The 21,079-nt window shown below is 45.5% G+C and overlaps 3 protein-coding genes across 9 annotated transcripts; all 3 read right to left on the bottom strand.

The window, feature by feature from the left end:
• Nucleotides 1–1,141: 1,141 nt before the first annotated feature.
• On the bottom strand, nt 1,142–2,750 carry LOC112894000. 7 transcript variants are annotated; one of them, XM_025961554.1, is made up of 3 exons: nt 2,449–2,750; nt 2,305–2,361; nt 1,142–2,004 (listed from the first exon to the last, which is right to left on the bottom strand). In XM_025961554.1, exon 3 carries the CDS (start codon nt 1,954–1,956, stop codon nt 1,402–1,404), a length of 555 nt encoding a protein of 184 aa, XP_025817339.1. In that variant the 5' UTR covers nt 1,957–2,004; nt 2,305–2,361; nt 2,449–2,750; the 3' UTR covers nt 1,142–1,401. The 7 variants fall into 7 exon arrangements, with proteins under 7 accessions (XP_025817339.1, XP_025817335.1, XP_025817334.1 ...); XM_025961550.1 differs by having other exon boundaries at nt 2,305–2,432; nt 2,515–2,750; XM_025961549.1 differs by having other exon boundaries at nt 2,305–2,405; nt 2,515–2,750.
• Nucleotides 2,751–6,912: 4,162 nt separating this feature from the next.
• Nucleotides 6,913–9,193, bottom strand: LOC112893129 (NAC transcription factor 29-like). Its single transcript, XM_025960299.1, has 3 exons — nt 8,753–9,193; nt 8,331–8,662; nt 6,913–7,754 (listed from the first exon to the last, which is right to left on the bottom strand). Exons 1-3 carry the CDS (start codon nt 8,976–8,978, stop codon nt 7,224–7,226), a joined length of 1,089 nt encoding a protein of 362 aa, XP_025816084.1. The 5' UTR covers nt 8,979–9,193; the 3' UTR covers nt 6,913–7,223.
• Nucleotides 9,194–15,432: 6,239 nt separating this feature from the next.
• On the bottom strand, nt 15,433–20,802 carry LOC112893128 (protein NCA1-like). Its single transcript, XM_025960298.1, has 8 exons — nt 20,455–20,802; nt 19,525–19,876; nt 19,209–19,437; nt 18,871–19,016; nt 17,838–17,925; nt 17,613–17,759; nt 15,976–16,125; nt 15,433–15,887 (listed from the first exon to the last, which is right to left on the bottom strand). The coding sequence occupies exons 2-8, from the start codon at nt 19,854–19,856 to the stop codon at nt 15,840–15,842; spliced, it is 1,140 nt and encodes a 379-aa protein (XP_025816083.1). The 5' UTR covers nt 19,857–19,876; nt 20,455–20,802; the 3' UTR covers nt 15,433–15,839.
• Nucleotides 20,803–21,079: the final 277 nt, after the last annotated feature.

Genomic DNA, 21,079 nt, shown 5'->3' with positions numbered 1-21,079 from the left:
ACAAGAAAATAAAATGATCTTACGTGCCCCTATTTGTTATCTGTATTTCACACTAATTGATTTCTATCTATCATGGATTCATGGACACTCTCCGTCGCCGTCAATCAGACAATCACCACCTCATCATCTTTTCTAGAGATCGACCATGTATGTCTTCGTCGTCCCCGGATCCGGTGGCGGCGCTAGGCGACGCCCTGCGCCGCGCTCTGCGGCTTTCTCCTCCGTCCGCGGGCGGGAGGTCACCGGCACGCGCCTGCGTAGCCTCAAGGGCGACAGCCTCAGCGTCCGGTGCGACGTTACCGTCCAGAGCGTGGAGAAGGAATCCCGCATCAAGTGCTCGCTTAGAGGATGGTTACAACAGTAGTAGATCAGATTTCGACAAGTTATCTGCATCCTGGGCCTTCCAGATGGCGATGGCATCATCAGAAACAGAGTGCACTGTGGCTTTCTTCGCCAGTGGAAGGAGACGAGTATAATATTAGTAATTTTGAGGTCGCGTGGGCAATTTAGTCGTAAATTTTGTCCAGAGGAGTTTAGAGCTCAGTCTAGCACGCAGTACGTCTCGATTATTTAGGTTGTATGATTATCAATTCATTAGCATGTTCTCCTATTTGGATGCTTCCCATCTCTACCCTAGTGCGCGTTGCAGTGCTCCGTTTCCGTTGTGCTTACAGAAACCCTTGTGCGAGAGAATAGTACAAACTACAAAGGCAGCTCCTCAATGCATTCATTCTGAACCACTAACCAATACACGCTCTGGATATTTGCATAAACAAAGGAGATAAAACATCAACTACCTTGATTTGCCAAGTAAGTACTCGCCCATTATATAAGCACCTCTAGCAATTTGAGGACCAATTATGAGTTGCCCAATCCGCTGCTTGCTTCTCTTCTGTCTTGGGAAGTTGCAGGAGAAAAGTCCATGATACAACATGATACCCATAATTAAACCATAATTAAATATGTTGGACACACCTAAAACTATGGGAGAACACCTCATTTGTGCCGGTTCAGTTTTCACGCCGAGTTAGCAGCCAACCACAGGCACCGGTCGGGACACGGGTGCATCCGTGTGCACAATGTTTCGGTCAAAGACAAACTGCACAACCAAACGCATTTTCAATCAGCAAACAGAAGCGAATAATGGCAGTCGTGATCACATACATATGTTAGTGCCAGCGTGTACTAGTTCGCATCACCTAGATTTGCAGAATTAGACTGCATGATAACCAGCTGAAACTGGAGAGATCCTTGCTCAAGCGATACATTATTATGGCCGCATGTACCATCCATCACACCAGCGGATCGCACAACAAATTCAAGGCCCTGCTGCAAGTGTAAGCAGAGCTTGCGTTGGCAGTATGGCACTGATCATCTGCAGGGATAAACCGCTGATGATGATTATGATGAAGGTGGTGGTGGCGGCGGTTGTTTCTTTGTTGCCTCCTCGCCCTGCTGCGGTTGGTGACGGCCACCATCCCCCTCAGCAGCCTTCTCCTGCAGCTGGTCCTTGAGCCCCTCCTGGTACGTCTCCACGAAATTCTTCATCGCGTCCGTGTACGTCGAGGCGCGGGCCATGTAAATGCGCCTCAGCGCGGGCTTCAGTGTCTCCGCGCCGCCCCTCGCCGCCACCGCGAGGTCCTCCAGCACGCTGGGCTCGCTGCTCTTCCCCTTCTTGCCATTGTCAGAGCCGGGCCTGCCATTGGACGGCTCCTCCTCGTCGTCTTCGGCCGCCTTCTTGTAGTCGTTGGGCCTGAGGTCAGGGCCGATGTCCCTGACCCAGGACGCGCCGTACAGCCGGGTGGCCTCCTTGAAGATGCACCAGCGGTCGTGCCACGAGAGCTTAGGCCGCTTCTTGAAGTGAGGAGGGTCCGGCAGCGACGACGGGAAGGCGATCTCCTTGAGGTCGTAGCGCACATAGTCGTACAGCTTCCTGCAGACAACTCTGAACTTCATCTCGATTCCTGCTTACTGCTGCTGCGACTTGTTTAGTTGAACACCGTGCTGGATCAACATGCACACCAAAGGAAACAAGGAAACGCCATCAGCTAGCATACGAGCGTCATGATTGCGAACTGATAGAAAATGATAAGACCATGCCTGCTAAAATGTGAAATCCTGTAACGGGAAGCACCACAAGGGCCAACCCTTCAGAACTAGAGTATTCAGGACAGGAAAGCTAGCAAGTGACCAGCGAACAGCACATCAAAGCTTCTCCACGAAATCTTGCATCAGTTTTGCAGAAATAGAGAAGATCATGGGGAAGAGTCTTTAATCTGGTCTTATCTGCAAAGGGAGCATTACCAGTTTACCAAAACGACGCAAGCATTCACCTCGGAGGCATATCGTCGAACACCTTGCCTACACGACCGAGACATATCAGACGCCCAGCCCTGCGCGATCCCCTTAGCATTCAAGAACCCTTAGCATTCCTGTTTGATCGGCTACCTCACTCCTCACAAGTTCCAACAAGAGGAGAAATTCACACGCAGTCCTGAATTAACCAAACAGTACCTCCAGGCGCCGCCCCGGCCTTTAGGCGAGGCCAGTCGCCACCACCCGCCCGCACCGGCCTCCAGGCGTAGCCACGCCGGATCTCCCTCCGCAGGACAGCGGCTCGCCCGTCCTCCGGATCCAGCCCAGTCGCCGGCGCTGCCACTCTGCCAGCAGCCGCTCCACACCTCCGCGTGTAGGAGCTCGTCGGGCAGCCAGGCTGCGGTTGGAAACCGAGCAGATGCGTAGGGGCCTGCCGAGCTGGGCCGCTGGGGGCGCTAGTCGGCTCGTGTGGAAAAGCAAGGCAGGCGAGGGAGAGTTGCTGGGCCAGTGAGCCGCGAAGGAAATTGGGCCGGCTGAGACTAGGGCCACTCCATCTAAATGTTTGCTGGGCCACGGAAAAATACAGGGATATGAGATTTTTTGGGCCACGCCTATGGCCGTGGCCCTAGTGTCCCCAGGCCCATATCCGCCCGATTCACCCCTCACCTCCGAGGCAAGTTCGGTTGGAAGGTGTTGAACCTACACGCACGGCACGGCCGCGAGCGGCGCGTCCACGCCGGCGGCCGGCGATTGCCTGTCTGCTCCAGTTAACTTGAATAGAAAACCTTTTTTTTCCTTCAAATACTACTATATCGTTTTTCCTTTTGCTTTGAAAAACAACATCAGACACAAGGCATGCTCATTGGTTACAAATACAGTTTATTTTGCCTTTCTGACTTACACTACTACAGATAGGTAATCAATTTTGAAGCATTCTTGTCACCAGCTGAAAAGCGAGAACCGATAGGAATACTCTTGTCATGCCAATTCAGAGCCAAGATGATATCTCATATGAGTGAAGTCGACAAGAACCAGCAGGTAACTAATTATATTGCTACCAGCAGGTAAAGATGGTAACAGGTATAAAATATCCACGTGCCCGCAGAGAGCAAACCTGACAAACGCGGATACGGGTTTGCATTTATATCCGCGGGTACGGACGCGGGTACAACCTTAAACCCGATGGATATCTGCTAACAGGTTTGAAAAAATAATATCCGCATCCGCAAACCCGCCAAACCCGCAAACTCAATTGGACTTTTTATGTAATAATGGTTTTGAACACTGACACTTGTATAATTGTATGATTTTATTTATGTTAATGTGTGATATATCATGTATTCATGTATGAGATTAGTTCATTTGTTTGCTCAGATTTATTTATTTTCTTAAATAAATGGTGTTTATCTGCTGTTGAAATGTAATGTGTGCTTGATTTTCTAAAGTTTGCGGGTACACGGGCGTGCCTGCGGGTATGCGGATATCCGCGGATAGCGGTTACGGGCGTTGTTTCGTGCCCGTGGCGGATTGCGGGCGCGGGTGCGGGTACGGATTTTAGCACGTGGGTATGGGTTTGTAAAGTTATTATCCGTGCGGATTTTACCCGTTGCCATCTATACCAGTAGGGAAACATCCGCTCTATTCCACTACAACTCCACACCCCATATATCTTTAATATCCATACCAGTGATTTTCTAGATACTATCCTTATAGATTAACATGTTATATTATTCTAGTTGTATCTATGATACTTCTTATGAAACCCCAACTAAGACTGATCTAAATAGCTCAGTACCATCTCCCAAACCTGAGGTCCTAGACTACACAACTCCCCACACCGCCGCTGATTCTCTCTACCCGCACAATAGTCACCCTCGTTCTTTTCCATTAGCACTATCGTTTCGTCCCCATCCCCTAATGTCGCGTCTAAACAACATTATTTATATTACTTTTCCTAGTCCTTTAAAGTTCAGGATAACATTAGGTTTATCCTAATGACTCATTACGCATATGGAATCGGTATGCTGATATGTTAAGTCAAAATGGGAATCATTTACGCGTGCCACATCACGATGGATTACGTGGTCTGTCATCCAAGTGTAAGCCCATCAATAAAAGAAAAATATACAGCAATGCAAGATGCCAAATATAATGCTTGCGCCCTTTGCTGCAGCAAGCGCACAACTTGTCGACCATTTGTCAACTCGATGGCCACTTGATTGCTGAATGGTTAAATTAGTTGGTGACCAAAGATCCAGCAATTTCAAAATTCAAATATATACAAACGAAACAGACATCATCCTTCGTTAGTTCATCTGCTTGCATGGTGTGACATCATTTGCATAGCTTGTGGGACAATGGCCTAGGTCTAGGTCTATCTATGGCTCTGTGCATGATGTACTCCGATCTTGTAGTCCGATATTATTATATATATATCCGTGGGTTTTGCTTTGAGTACAAGGTAGTAGGCCCCAATTCAACTTCATTATATTAATTACTGGTTGATTAGGCTAGTTAGTAGTAACTAGTAAGCAGCAACGTAATCCACGTACGCCTTTTGCTTCAGCTTGGGAAGCAACAACACAGCTACTTGCATCTGGTCAAACACAGCAGAATATTCTCTGGTTTCTGTGGCTTAATCATATATAAATTCCGAGGATAAGCTGACGCTTTCACACGTACACGTAACTCATGTTCCACAAGCAAAGGGCAAGTGACGTGGACGTGCGTGCCTTAATTATTCGCATTACGTTGCAGAGAATTATTGGTGGTGTTAAAAGAAGGACAAAAGTGGGTGGACCGAGTCTTCATTCCATCATTTCATGGGAGCCAAGACAGTATTAGGGCCTTTTTGCATTATTGTTTACTTTTAACTTGGGGGCATATCCATTAAAATTTTCAACATCTACACACATATATGCTATTTTTCTTCAGTAAGTCTCATAAATTTTAAGATTACACAATACAACTTAGACTCTCGTAAAGCACGTACACTCACCTCTATGAACGTATATACTCAAACCCTACCCCGATTAGCATCCTCAAAAACTGAGCCGGCAAATCCTCGAGATTGATAAAGTCACCACATGCGTCTCGTTGTCAACATGAACGTCGCCTACCTTGGAAGGACAACACCGTTAAGTTGTAGAAAATTCGTTCCCACAGGGAGTCGAACCCAGAACCTGAGATGCTATTGATGCTCTTGTAACTATTATACTACAGGCCCTTTCGCTTTAGTAAGTCTTATATCATTTGAAATAGTCAGGTCATTTTCACATGGCTCACTCTCTCTCTCTCTCTCTTCGAGGTATTTGTGGTTATTGATGACAAATCATCGTACATTTGTACTGCATGACATTTAAATCACTAGAATTCAGAGAATATAATTTGGGACAACCCGAAATTAAATCGATATTTATATCATGGTAACCATCAAAAGCAACACAAATAATATTATTCCTGGCAGGTAACCATCAAATGCATGGATAATCCCTGGAATGGAATGGCATGCCCAATTGGCACAATATACTATATGTTATCCTGTCACAAAGCTCAATTTGCACAATCTTGATGAGCTTTTCACGCACCAACTAGTAGTCACTTCACCCACAAAAGATTATCTCAATCAATTATTGTTGTTGTATATGCTACACATATAAACGATAGGGTTGATGCTACACCGTACCGTTACTTTTAACTCATCACATCGCCGCCCATGACATGTATATACGCTGGTTGAAACTTCTCTATCAAAGGCTATCTGCTGAACGCCCATCTCAAACTTTGGAAAAGAACTTCTCTATCAAAGGCTATCTGCTGAACGCCCATCTCGAACTTTGGAAAAGAACAAGGTCTTCATCAGCTCCTGGCAACTATGGATAGATGATTATTTTATGAAATATGGATAAATGGCTTTCCCCAGCCAACCATTATTTTCACTGAAATTATTCCTCTATCCATTTTCAATCTATATGTAGAGGTAGCTATTAATTATTTCTCAACTTTTGCATGGTTGTGTGCAAGAATGCATATGATCCAATTAAACCAGCCCCCAGGACACCAACAAAGGCCAGGATAACCATCGCCATTTATATATGGATAATTAAGGCTGGGTTTCTTCTTCCAACTTGCTTTGAGCCTGATAGCTATTTCTCTCTCTCCATCTAGCTACTTGACTTTGTTTAGTGCAATGAACTTGGGAGGAACCCAAGCTTTCGGGCAACAAAGCAAATAAAAGACAAGACATTGCTCTCCGATTCCGCTGGTTCGACACTCCAATTCTGGCACTTCCACCGGTCTCTTTCCCCCGAAACCCTCTCGTGATCAATAGTGCAACTCATCATGTGATCAATTAGGCATCTGGTCATGCATTCAATTCCATGGTCGACATTATTTCTGAGTATGTAGTGAAAAGAGTCAATATATGCGTCTATATTTCACATTGTCGCACAGTAAGCATCATTACTGGTTTAAATAAATCTTAATGAGACTGCATTATATCCATAAATCATTATGTACCTAGCTATAAATAGGTTCACGAGTTATAAATCTCCATAAAAAAAAGATTAAACTGCATAGTACTACTTCATTCACATATGTACTGAAAGAGATTTATATCACAGAGTTCTATTATTCAACAAGTGTACATGTGTTCTTACATGTTTCAAGCTACCTATCTGCTAGTTGCACACATTAACACTACATCTAAATCAGACCTAGCTATTGCTAGTGACATGGTCACTGTAATTCTTCCCCCCTCCTTAATTCATCTATCTTTACAATAAAATACTTCTGTTTGTATTATTTCTAATTGATACATGCATGATAAATCCCTCTGCATCAATACTAATCAAATAATGAATATTGTTTCCTAGCCCTAATTAGCAGTGAGGGAGCACACGCATGCGTCATATTCTGTCCGGCAGGGAAGTCTGGCCCGGCTCAAACACGGAGGAGAAGGCGTGGTTGGCAGCCATGGATGCCTGATCGCTCATCAGCCTCTTGCCGGACGACGCGTGCAGCATGTTCAAGTCACCGTTGGAGTAATCCTCCATGAATCGCCTCTTGTGCGAGCTCTGTTGCTGCTGCTGCGCCGTGGAGCTGCTAGCTGCTGCCTCGCTGTGACTAGCGGCGTAGAACAACCTGCCCGCGTCCATGATGCTGAGCTGCGCTGCCGTCTCCGGCGCCGGCATGCTCTCAAGCAGCTCGGACACGGGCGAGTAGTTGTAGTCCACGAGGTAGTCCGAGACGGAGGCCGGGCGTGGTAGCGCGGAAGCAGGAGCATACGTGGCGACGATGTCGTCGGCGGAGACCGAGCCGTCCTGCTGCCGGCCGATGAGGTCGAGGCCGCCGTCCATGGACGGCTCGTCGTGCGGCGGCGAGGAGTAAAGCTGCGGCGTGGTCTTCTTGTAGATCCGGCACAGCACCCAGTCATCCAGCTGCATCGTCCATCAACAGTATAGACAGTGATCAGTGATCGCTCAGGCATTTTCAGGCATGCACACGTGTCCATGAAGCTCGAAAAGCGACCAGTGTGTGTGATCAGCACGCCAATTATTGGCAGTGGTGAAAAGCCACACGGATAGTATATCGCATCTCTGATCGATCATCTAGTCTCTATCGCTCGAGCGCATTGAAGCAGTCTCTCTCATGGAGAGAGAGAGAGAGAGAGAGAGAGAGAGAGAGAGAGAGAGAGAGAGAGAGAGAGAGAGAGAGAGCGCTTCTGAAGGGTTAAAGAAAACGCAGTGGTTGATTGACCTCGGGAACTTGCTTAAACTGGCATCCACACACAAGCAACCAGAAGAAAACTTTCAAAAGTAACAAGGAAAAGAAAGATTCCTTGGAGGGCTGTCCTCTCTCAAAACGAAGTAATTACATTACATACGCCAATAAAACAAGAAAAAAGCATAGATTTATTTTTTTATAATCTGTGTATAAATAATTAATAGTTAATTTTGGATTAAACTAGCCAGTGCGTGCAAAGTGTAAGAATCTCAGGCTAATGATACACGTACCCTCATGGACGAGTTTTTGAACCTCATGGGCCTGTAGGTGTTGGCGGCGGCGAGCGCCTCGGCGAGGCGGTACTCGTGCATGATCCAACTCGTCTTGATGCCCTTGGGCGGGCGGCCCTTGTAGAAGACGAGCGCCTTCTTGACGCCGATCATGGCGCGGCTCTCGGACGAGTCGGGCGCCGCGGCGGCGCCGGAGAGCGTGATGGGCTTGTCGGTGCCGGTGGCCTTCCAGTAGCCGGATCCGGCGGCGCGGTTGGGGCGCACGCCGTTGGGGTACTTGCGGTCCCTCGGGCTGAAGAAGTACCACTCGGCCTCCCCAAAAATCGCCTTGGCTGCACACAAATGGATCGGATCGCCCATGTGTGTGAGCATCCTAGTCTCATGAACTGATGAACATGAACATGGCCAGTAGGTGAACTAACCTGGCAGGTCCCATGGGTCGAACTTGTAGATGTCGACCTCGGCGATGACGGGGGCCGGGCACGGCGCGGCGGCGGCGCGCTTGCGGAGGTAGTGGAGGATGAGCTCCTCGTCCGTCGGGTGGAACCGGAACCCCGGCGGGAGCGCCGTGCACGGGCTCGGCATGCCGCCGCGTCCCCCGGAAGATGATGACGCCGGCGCCGGAGCTAGACCAAGATCAATTGTCATCAACAACTGATGATTAATTCACTAGCTACCCAGATCGAGCAGTACGGATCTAGTTACCCTGCCCCTTGGGATGGGCAGCTCAAGCTAGGGGAAGGTGGAAATGGCGAGAGACCTGAAATTTTGGGAGGTGGGTCGCGGTGCCTGTTATATAGAAGCAAGGTAGGGGAGGAGGAAGGGCGGTTGCTCAAGGAAGACGAAGCTAAGCTAGCTGCGCAGGGCAAGCCACATCGGATGGGATTTTTCTTTGTTTGTTTTTTCTTTAGCTGCACCACCGGATTATTTAATAATTCCGCCGTTGGATACAGCAGCCGACGGCGGAAATTCGAGGGACGCCGGCGGCCGGCGCCGCGCACGCGTGACGACAGCGATGACCGATGCATGCTCATGGGCGTGGACGTGTCGATGGACCGGTCGGTAGTGAAGTGCAACTCGATCGGACCGGTAGGCGATAGCGCTATCAGCATCACTGTAATGCTACATGCAAACGTGCGCGTCGAGCTAGTGTACGTTCTCTTCACTCGTGCAGCGTCGTCATACCGTTGTTACTTCTATACGATATAAATGGAAATTGGAATTTTAGGGTAGGTCAAAGCTCACGTATACACATCTGTATCTATTCCTACGAATATACACACGTAACCCTACCTCTATAAGATCCTCCACGACGGGCTAGCGATGCCAAAAAAAATAGACCCCATACTAAGTAAATCGGCACCGGAGTTTCAAAAGGTGCAGCGTGCAAACATTTAGCACCGAAGCTGTCTAAACCACGGGCCCATATGAAGAAATAAGATATTATTACTCCTGGCTACCGCTTGGGCACCGAGGTGAGCAGCACGAGGAGGATGAGATGGGCATGGGAGAAACAAAATACTTTTTTATTGAACAGGCACCGGAGCTTGTTGTTGCCTTGCTCCAAGTTTTTTTGGCATCGCTGCGAGTTGGCATCACCGGCCACAACGTGAGGAGTGATGCTGTGATCCTCTCTCTCCTCTTTAGGCATTAATCTGGGCATACGCTATGGAGGGCCTAAGCACCTCCAACGAAATAAGCCGGCAGATCGACGAAGTTGCTAGAGGCGCTTTGCCGTCGATGGATATGGCATGTACCTATCGCGACTTCACCGCCAGTGGATACGTCATATGCTGCTACTGAAAAGATAGCACCGGTTAAATCTCTAAATAAATTCAGAAAAGTACGGACACATTTCTCAAGAGTATTTATTATTAGGTTGTTGACTTTTCTATTTGGAAATATTGGCGCTGGAAATGTCGTTCAAATTAGACTACAGAAAGAAATTTCTCATCCATTTGAAAACGAAAAAATAATTCAAAAGAGAAACAACCCTCGACAGTATAAGAACCCTTGGAAATATTGAATATCTTGTAGTGATACTATCCCTCGCTCAACTTTTTGTATCACCACGAAACTCACTCGCCTGAGTTGTTGCCTCTAATCAAATGTGCATTTTCTCGTCCTGAATGCCAATGCATGAGTATATCCTGGCTAGACCTGCCTCCGCTCTTGCCACTCTTGCCGCCATTGCTGGGGCTGCCTCCCGCCGGCGATCTTAGCTTCCCTCTGGTAAGCCAGGGGACGAGCTAGGCTTGCCGGGAGCCTGAAGTCTCCAACCCCGTGGTTTGAATAATAATCTGTGTTGTCCCTTAGGATTCCCCAGGTTTTGCCGTTGTAGTTGCTCTCTTAGCTTAATTAATGACGCTGAATCTAGTTTCCCTGGCGCCATTTGCTAGTGCAAGTACAAATAATTAATCAGTTTGCGTCAGCGAACACTCCAGCTACTTATAGCTATATATCTAGCTGGTCCAAAGTCGCTGGAGACTTTTTGCGCAAGAGGTTTTCTTCCACTCATACTCCACAAGAATAAACTAGAGCGCTGCGATTTCATCGGCTCCATATATATATATATATATATAGTTGCGCTATATAATTGCCTGCATGATATATATGTTTTTTCTAAAGAAAATGCCTGTAAGAAAATTCGTCCGTAGGTCGTTTTCAGTTTTACCCTAAATTAAATTTTTCTAACTTTTATCAAATTTAGAGCAAAATGTATTAGCATATGTAATACCAAATAAATTGTAAATTTAATGAACTAATTTGGTTTCGTAGATGTTAGTGCATTTTTCTATAGACGTAATTAAAGTTAGAGATATTTAACTTAAAACAAAACTAAAATGTGAAACAGAGAGAGTAGTAAAAGAGTGATGTCTTAAAAGACATATTTCCGCTCGATCCCGAGCCGTCTCTTCTTTCTAATCACACGAGTGGCCTCGATAGAGATGGATAAGCATATATAGGGGATCAACTCCAACTTCCAAGCACGGGCAATGATTAACTGATCATCCAAAAGGTGAAAAGGAACACGAGAATACTAGCTGCCGCAACCACTGCGTTGACTTTAAGAATGACACGAAGGGGCTCATCAGTGCACTTCAATGATTATCACACGTGCGCATATGGGTGACGGGCGACGTCTATTCTTAGATCTCCTTGCTAGGCCTAGGCACGTAGCCTGCGGCCATCAACATCCGGGAAGCCCTCCCCTTGTTGCAACCGTGCATGTACATGTCTGTTCAGGGTGTCCCAAAAAGTCTCACCGACTATGCATGGCCGCCCCATTTGTCTGTTCATGCACACTGCACACACCCCTAGCTATGTGTCGTTGAGCACGCACACGCGTGATAGGCAGCCCGCCAGGTCTTGTGCTCAAGATAGGTTGAAAAGGGCATCAATATTTTAGGTGAACGGCAAGTTAGGCCACGGTATGGAGTAGTATGGACCATAGGTGACCAAACAATAAGTCAATCGCGTGACCACTGTGGAGCCTGTGCTAAGGATGACACTAACCGATCCGGGACAAATAAAGAAAATAATGTGATTAAAGTTGCAATCATAAGAAGTTCTAAAAAACGTTTATATCGTAGATCATAAAAAGTAATAAAAGTTTTAGTACTTTTAGCTATAATGCGATTTGGGACATCGAAATAGATAATTGTGCATCAGAAAGTTTTATTTATACCGTACCGTCTTTGAGCAACGAACACTCATCAACAGCTAGCCAGCTGCATGATGCCCCAACGTGCAATATTATTCGGTTCTCTCTAGCTCACCGGCCGTTCGATTTCTACCACGCGCCGGAGCTGCTCCAGCAGGGCGCCACGTGGTCATCAGTCCTGGCCTTCGTTCACACGCGGGGCCTGCCACCTGTCACCTAGATACGTGTACGCGCCAAACCGGCCGACTGCGACGGACGGCACGCAGCCGTGACGACGAAGAAGAACCCGATCGAGCTCGATTTCCATCATCCCCATCGGGCGACGCAGCTAGCAGCTTTCCCCTAGTAAAGCACACATGCCGACGTGGCCATGCAAAATCTCTGCAGCTCGATCACCAGGTCCCGTTTGGATCCGAGAACTAACTTTTAATCTTTAAATTTGGCACGGACTAAGCATAACTAAATATGAACTGATTGCTAATCTAATTATATTAATTATAGCTAATTGGTAGTTAGAATTTACTAGCCCTGATTAGTTCAGAACTAATTCATATTTAGTCTACTACCACGCATCGGACTAAACTTTAATCCTCTTGCAGTGTGGATGGGGCCTCAGAAGATCGCGGTCGGTCGTTAAATAAAACGACCAGATCGAACCAGTAGTTCTAATTTGTGTGTTCTGAATAATTTTGTTGCGACGCGACACCCAGGCGATATATAGATGCATGGGCCTCTCGTTCACTGCTGCCGGTCAAAATTAAACCCAGCAAGTGTAACGTGCCCGCCTGGTACGGTTTGGCGATACATATGACGGGTGGATGGCGGCCTATCACCCACGCATCGCATTCAGGCTAAAGCGAGACAGCAACTTAAATGGACGCACACGTAGATGCTATACGGGTGCCAACACACGTGGCTAATTTTACCCCGAAGGTGTACTGGAATAACTACTTTTATATTTTTTTTAATGATTGCTGCAGCAGACTATCAAAATCTAATAACCAAAGATAGGTTAGGGGATGAATCCCCTTCATTTAGGTGAGAAGAAGATGTGTTTTGACGATTATAAAAAAAATTAGGTAATAGAGATTGGGTCGGTAATCTACTGGAGCATCTCCAATCATCAAAATATCAAGTTTTTAGTATTAGTATTAGCGAGAGTGATGAGTAATCTGTTGGAAATGCTCTAATGCATGCATATATTGTTACGTTTGCGTCCATTATATTCGCATGCATGTGTTTATCTTTATCGATCTAGCCTTGCCTAGCAAGGTCAAGCCTCCTCTAAAACAAAGGAAAAGGTATAGAAATTTTGGAGGATCCAACTTCTATAATAAATCTCCTATAAGATCGTCTGGGGAAAGAATATATATGGACACTGTTCCAAACGAATCCTGGAGGAAACAAAGTATGAGGTTCTCGAGCCTCATTGTTTTGCTTCCTAGCTAGGTTTTTCTGGTGTTGCTTGAATCCCAATGGTTTCTCTGAACTTTCCTGCATCTTCGAATCCCGCAGGATTTGAAGTGACGGGGCATTTCAATCCTAAATTTTTCATGCATGCTGAGAATCACGTGTCCTAAATTAAAAGGAGGCCTTAGTGGGCAATACAGCATAAGCATTTTAAAGGCATCTCCCGTGCTCCATATGAGTGACGGCGAGTTGCCTGATGTTTCCATTTCAACAAAGAGCACGCGTGTGTTGAACAACTTAAAAGAAATCTCTGAAGCTAGTCTTGCAGAGACTTTATTCGATTCAGGAGGCGGCAAAAGCCCAGTCCAAGTCTGCTGCACACGAGTTCCTCGCTTGCTTGCGTCTGCAGATGTACACGCCCAGACTAGATTCGACCTTCCAGTTTTCTTGGAGCACCTACAAATAATCTAACCGTCCCAGAGGTACCTCCTCCCCCACCCAAAAAATAAAAATCTGATGGTCATGGGTTAGTCAAACCTGCAGGTGCCATTTGATTCGCTGACTGAGGGTGTGTTCATTTCCTGGGTCTAAAGTTTAGAGTGGTCACGTCAAAAAGAATCTTATCATTTAAAAGTATTAAATAAAGTCTAATTACAAAACTAATTGCAGAACCTCAGGGCTAATTCGCGAGACGAATCTAATGAGGTATATTAGTCCATGATTAGCGGATAATTACTGTAGCATTACTGTAGCAAATTATGAATTAATTAAGCTCATTAAATTTGTCTCGCGAATTAGCACCCAGCTGTGCAAAAAGTTTTATAAACAGATTTTATTTAATACTTCTAAATAGCAAGATTCTCTTTGATGTGATAGGTCTAAAGTTTAGAGGGTAGGAAACGAACAGACCCTGAATCCTAACAAGCACCATTCCATTTTGTTCTATTCGGAGACAAAAACGAGCACAAAATTCAGCTGAAACAAAAAGTAAAACCGACCAGGGTGAGCAAGAGTCTTCTCTGCATCGCTCATCACGCCAAGGGCACTTGGAAGTTTGGAAGCACGTGATTTTACCGCAAGTGCACACGGCCGGCTGGTGCAAGCATCGGTCTCAGAGTTATCCGCAGTGTAGCCGCCAGGAGGAGAAAACACCGCACCAGGCCTGGATTGGATCGGCAACGTGCAGTCACCATCCATGCATGCTTATCTACTACTGCAGTGTCATTACCACTTCACTAGAATACTAATAGCGATCCTACTTTTGGGTTAGACCATGTTTAGACGAGTGGATTAAACTTTAGTTACCATCATATCTAATGTTTAGACACCAATTAGAAGTATTGAATATAGTCTAATTATAAAACCAATTACATAAATGGAAGCTAATTCACGAAATGAATTCATTAAACCTAATTAGTCTATGATTTGATAATATTGTGCTACAGTAATGCTAATGATGAATTAATTAGGTTTAATAGATTCGTCTCGTGAATTAGCCTCCATTTGTACAATTAGTTTTTAATTAGCCTATATTTAACAGTTCTAACTAGTGTTCAAACATCCGGCGGATCCAAACAGACCTTAGTCGTGGCCTGCCTAGGGTGACCATCAGCAGGGGTACACCAGTAGTTTTGTTTTTGAAAATAAAACACCAGTAATAATTTCTAATTGCAATTCAGGACTCATCTGGAACACATGAATTTCATATGAAACAGTGTAATTCTCACAAGATGTCCTTGAATTCCTGCATTCCATACATGAGTAGAGAGCTCATGCACGGACTGCTTGCTAAAAAGGGGGAAGAAAAGATGAGCATACTCAAAAGCGTGCGGCACAGTTTTCTTCACAAGTCAAATTTGCATCAGCGATAGATCTTCGTCAAGCAAGACCTGGCCTCCGGTCAAACGCCCGTCTCTCACAAGGAACGCATGGATGGATTGAAGACACGAATTCTTTCTGACTTTTTGAGATTCGAGATTCGGATCACCAGAAATACAGCTAAGATATGCAAATAGCTTGACCTGGGAATCTCTAAAACAAACAACGGCCATGCTTTCACTAGTACCTCCCTGTCTTATTGTCAATATACAACGGGATTAGCGTTCACGCATGACACGGTAAGGCGAGATGGAACTTCCCACAAGTTACATCTTACGCGCTGTCCCAGGCTATGACAAGGACAAACAACCAGAGGGCTACAGACTGCTGGAGCATATTCGCAGCCATCAAGAGCACTCTCCTCGCTGAGAATACATATGATACATTTACAGTGCTTGAGTACTTATTTTGTGCCCCGACAAAGTTTCATCTAGTGATAAAACGCGCTAATCACCGTTTCTAGTACAACTCCTTCCGTAGGCAACAAGAAAAAAATAGTGGAGCTGCACACCAGGAGAAGACATCTGTAGTTGGTGTATTCTTAGGATCACAAAGTCTTACTTATCTGCCAACTGGTTGTGCAGGAAATCAAGAACCGAGACGCGCTGCAACATACAGGGTGAAGGTTAGTTTGGAACAACAGATACTGGCACAGGGATGAGAGGAGGAATAATGAGGATCGATAATAGCTACCCGTTGCTCAAGATTAGCTTGTTTAGAATCCAGCTTCAACTTCTGAAGGCATTGAATCGCTTCCTCAAACCCCTCAACTGCGGCACTTCCGTTCCCAAGATTTCTATCAACATCTGCAACTTTTGCAAGAGAAGTTGCTAGATCTATGACCTACATCCAACAATTGGAAATTAAAATACTGTAGCACGCAAACCAAGAAGAAAACCACGATCATAATCATGTGTTTGTTCTATGCAACAGCTTAGCTCTAATAGAAACAGCTAAATCACTTGCCTATTCAAACCAAACTGTTCTCAGAAAGAAAAGTTTCATGAATAACAGAAACAAGTTACCTAAAAAATTAAATGCAAGCAAAAAAAAGGGTCTAAATTTCAAATTTAAGCAGTGCAAGTTGACCCAAAATAGATATCTTTGAATCCTAGCAAGGACAGGCTTTGATCAAACATCTCCAGTGAAGCAGTTTTTTCATACTGTGACTGAAAGCGATTTATTTAGGCCATAGGTTCAAGAAGAATATGTCAGAAAAGTACAAAAGCTTGCCACTATCCTATTTTAACAGAATACCATTTTCTTCAGAAGTATAGTAAAAGTTATCTCCCACCAATTATTACAGATCATTAGTTTCCCGCTCCCCTCTACCCCTCTTCCCTAATCACATCACTTCCATTGTAGCATCGTATAAATGAACTAGACATCTATGTGCATTGACTACTGATCATGCAGGTACACAAAGGGTCTTCTGTACAAGTGTGTTTGTTCTTGTGGCACTCCAAAAAGATTAAAAGGCCCTGCATTTACCTGGCATTTGGGTTCTTAAATAACCATGTAGAGAATATCAATGCAGTGCAATGCTTCTCACTAGCTGTCATGCAGGCAGGCTGGCCAGCTGCCACATGGACCAGGGAACACACTGGCATGCAGCAAGGCACAACAACGCATTCATGGCAACATAGCAGCAGCAGTATACAACTATATGCGAGGGAAGCACACGCACATATGGCAGCACGATTAGTTATAGAATGGAGGATTAGACATATGATTTAGTTGCATTTGATTAGGATCTGTAGGATTTACAGTTTCCATACAGATAATGATAAGTCAGTATCCTTAGTTTGTACCAAGTTCGTTAGTTGGTAGCTAAGGCATTAAAGCGCCTAATCTATAAAGGTTGTCATAGGGTGAGATAAAATTAAGCAAAGAATTATCAGATGAAATCCACCCTCTACCCTGAACCTTGGATTTGGGCCTTGGCACAGAAATTGAGCACTGCCAACTTGGCAGTGTCCATCCCAAGTGTCAAGTTCGGCGTTTGTTTACCAACCACTGAATTCCTTCATCCCTCACCAGCTCTCAAATGTGGATCATGACACTATATCTCTCAATTTACCACATCTGTCAGACAAATCCTAGTCATCACACGAAATCTTTAATAACATGCAGTTCAAGTTCCAAACCCCACCCCAGAAAGTGATTTCCTTCAGAGAACAACATTGCTGTCTTACCCAAACTATACTTTTCCTTCTAGTGTTTCCGTGGTGTGCATGTGCATGAGCATCAAACATTGGCCGTGCAAGACAACAGCGTTCATGTCCATGTCATTCAGCATTTCAAGTAAGTATAAACACCCCATAACATACCTGGGAAGCTACTGCTGAATGTTCTTTAACTGCATTTCTGCGAACATCCAATGAACGGGCATAATAGTTTCTTGCAGATTGGAGGTCCCCATCATAGTAGCGAAGGTCACCAATTTTATTTAGTGAAACTGAGAGAGTATGAACCAACTACAGATGAATGTAAAAGCTAAATCAGCATATGGTAATTATGATGTTATTACAACTTACACTAAAACTGAAAACAACCTCAAGATCTTTTGTGGGGAGTTTTGAGAGGAACTCAGCACTTTCTTCATAGTAAGTGATTGCTGAAGGAGCATCTCCCAAGGTCCGACTGAAAACACAGTATAGTGATAAGGACGCAGTGTTGAAAGACTTCAGTAATTAACAAACTGTGAAAAATAAGATCTAAGTACCGCCACTGATTATGAATATTGAGCAAAATACAAAAATATTAATTATATGGAGACTACCAAAGCATGATTCTATAACAGTGATAAGAGTGAATATTCAATAATAATAACTTAATAAGTAGTGAAATAGAGTCATCAGAGATTGAGAGACATATCACAGACACTCTGCGTTCTGAACAAACAAGGTGGTTAGACATCCTGGTCAGGAACTACGCAAAGCATCAGCCTGTAATTAGCAACAACATGATGCCTGGTACAGGCAATGTTTATTTCTTAATTTAGTGAAATACGATCCAAACAGGTTGCAAGCAGCCAAAGACAGGCATAACCACCAGGCTAGAATCCTACTAAAACGCTGCGTCAATCAGTCCTCTGCAGTCCATACAATTAATTATTGTTGAAAATTGGCTTATACCGACTGTCAATCAAATAGTAAAAGGAACAACAAAGTTGCCTACAGTGAGACATTTCCTTTCTTCAATGGAAAAGGTTTCAGCTAGTTAAAACATAGAATATTAAGATACTAGAATACATGTTAGCAGGAACAAGAATTGCCCTCTGAATCAGCACAATTATGCAGAAACCTATCTCAATATACAGTCAAATATCAATGTAACTTCTGCAGAAAATAATCTTGTAGATTTGTTTCCTTACACTAGAATGGGCTCTTTTAGAGTTCAAACCATCACACTTCTAGATATAGAGGGGGGGTAGCAAAAGAAACTAACTGGTGAAAAGATCTGCTGTGTTAAAGAAGTAGCCTGCATGTTTTCTGGAATCCTGGTTTGACTCCTGATAGTATTTTCTTAATTTGCTTAAGTGGGAAAAAATACTAAAGGGAAATAGTTAAGGGTGAGCAAACATACCAGCAGTCCCCAAGCATTCCTAACACAGCTCCAAGCTGAGAACATAGATCTAGGTTATCTTCTGATGATTTCAACTCCTCCCTGATGTCATCTGCACACATAGTCAGCCTTGATTTTGCACTTTCAATATTCTGGGCGCGAAAAGCCTGTAGATGCAAAAATTAGGGAATGGTTGTAACATCAATATTATAGATAAATTAGTAAATAATGGAGAATGATTGATTATGCAAATTTTACGGGTTGAAGTATAAAGAGTTGCTTGGGACAAAAGGCTAAGTTGTTGTTTAAGTATAAAGAGTTCATCGTACGAGGCTAAAGCAGTTGACTCAATTACTTACCCTCATAGCTTGCTGCACCAGAAAAGCTCCTCTTTCCATGGAAACATCCTCATATATGACTTTGTTCTTGCCACATGCTGCTTCCACATCCCCTCCAGCATGTGATCGCTTGATTCTGGCATGGCCATCAATGAAGCGATCGACGAGAGCTTGAAGCTCGGTATCAGGCTCAATCCCCTCTATGTCAGCACCACACAGTGGGCAGTCTTTAAAGCGTGCTATACACGCCCTGCCAAGGAAATCCAGTAAGATCCTATCGAATCAAAAAATGAAACAAGAAGTACATTTTCATCTGGATGTGAAGCACAAGACGCACTTGCAGAATTTATGGGCACACGGCTTGCATTTGCTGCTTTCATGGAGTAGTGCCTGGCAGATAATGCAGCTCAGCGGACCCAGCTTGAACGTGTTGCTGTCATAGCCAAATGGGCACTTTGCTGGCACCATACGAGGATCGGTGCCCTTATCCTCAGCATGGCCAGTACTTTCCTTGTGCTCGCTACCATGATCCTTGCCGGTGACAGGGCATACGCCGCTTATGCTCTTGTCAGATTTTGCAGGGCATACCCCGGCACTACTCTTATCGGATTTCACAGGGCATACGCCACCACCAGTGGCAGCTCCGGCAAAAGGGCAGAGCGAGCTCATGATTATTCAATGGTTGTTCCCTGCAGAAAATGGAACAGGTAACATGGCCTTTTAGACTTGGAGCACCAAATTATCATACCAATACTGCAACCAAAATCATATATGTATATATGCATGAGCACAATGATGATATTGGCACAGAGGCTGATTGGTGAAAACGAATCCCTCACAGGCTGGATCCTGACCTGATCCCATAGTGAGAGTGGGATTATCGACCAAGCCGGTCAGCCAGAGCAACAGCAAATCACAGGAATTTTATTTTGGCCAGAAGCCCCAGCGGTCTGATTGATGACAGCAATAAAATAATAGGATGGAATGCAGGAATACATAAACGACAGGCATTTGACTGCGGTTTGGTGGGTCAGCGGCACAAAGGAAGGTTGATGCTACTAATACGGAAGGAAATTGATAAAACACGGCACGAATCATAAGAGTGCAGTAATTCCCAAAGTGCATTGCAGATGAGTTTGAGCATCGGAACGCAAGTCCTTAAGCTAGGATTTCAATGTATGATGAGCATCGACCGATTTCCGGGTACAACAAACTCCAGGATGAACAAAAATCGAAAGGGAGTTTGGAAAGGGCGTCGATCACCCACCGCGGCTACTCGCCTTCCTGCGCGCCGGACGCCGCTCCTAAATCGCCGCGCTCCCCGAGGCCGGCTCGCCGAGAACGGGGCCCGCCCTGCGCCGCAGGGCGCGCAGGCGCCGCTGCCTCCAGACCGCCCCGCACGCCTGCTGCTGCTGCCGCTGCCGCCGCCGCCGTCCTCTCGCACTAGGAGACTGAGAATTCACGAGGGCTTCGGACGGCGATTCGCTCGGGGCGGCGCGGATGGACGCGCGCGCGGGTCCGGCCGAGGCGAGGTCGCGCGGGGCGGGCGGGCGGCGGCGGCGAGAATTCGAGATCGACGAGACGGCGTCCTTTTTCTTCTTTTTTATGTTATTTTTTTTTTATTTTGTGGTGGGTTGGCGTCCTATTCGGGCCTTCGGGGGGAGGCGTGACTCGTGAGTGGTCACGAGCGAGAGGGGTCGCGGGGAAGGGAAAGGCCTGGATAAGATCGCGTCTAGGAATCCAACGGTGGCAGGACTGCCACGTGAGATGATATGCCACACGCTGACCGTAGTCGCATCGGACTTGACGGTATACGAGTTTTCTTTTCCGTGCACGTATGTGGGCTGGTAAAGTTCATGTAGAGTCACACAGAGCACGTACGTAGGCTGATA

The sequence above is a fragment of the Panicum hallii genome, chromosome 5 (genome assembly GCF_002211085.1).
Source record: "Panicum hallii strain FIL2 chromosome 5, PHallii_v3.1, whole genome shotgun sequence".
NCBI classification, from domain to species: Eukaryota; Viridiplantae; Streptophyta; class Magnoliopsida; order Poales; family Poaceae; genus Panicum; species Panicum hallii.
The sequence above is the reverse complement of the archived record's forward strand: the minus strand, read 5'-3'. Positions and strand labels throughout refer to the sequence as shown.

What these genes read in the sequence shown, in the direction of transcription:
- LOC112893128 (XM_025960298.1), bottom strand. Translation starts at nt 19,856, where the DNA reads ATGAGCTCGCTCTGCCCTTTTGCCGGAGCTGCCACTGGTGGTGGCGTA. An exon ending in TGTGCCCATAAATTCTGCAA is followed by an intron (nt 19,438 to 19,524) that starts GTGCGTCTTGTG and finishes TTTCCTTGGCAG; the next exon opens with GGCGTGTATAGCACGCTTTA. An exon ending in AAGCTAATCTTGAGCAACGG is followed by an intron (nt 15,888 to 15,975) that starts GTAGCTATTATC and finishes TGTATGTTGCAG; the next exon opens with CGCGTCTCGGTTCTTGATTT.
- LOC112893129 (XM_025960299.1), bottom strand. Translation starts at nt 8,978, where the DNA reads ATGACAATTGATCTTGGTCTAGCTCCGGCGCCGGCGTCATCATCTTCC. An exon ending in CGACCCATGGGACCTGCCAG is followed by an intron (nt 8,663 to 8,752) that starts GTTAGTTCACCT and finishes ATTTGTGTGCAG; the next exon opens with CCAAGGCGATTTTTGGGGAG. An exon ending in TCAAAAACTCGTCCATGAGG is followed by an intron (nt 7,755 to 8,330) that starts GTACGTGTATCA and finishes TGGACGATGCAG; the next exon opens with CTGGATGACTGGGTGCTGTG.
- LOC112894000 (XM_025961554.1), bottom strand. Translation starts at nt 1,956, where the DNA reads ATGAAGTTCAGAGTTGTCTGCAGGAAGCTGTACGACTATGTGCGCTAC.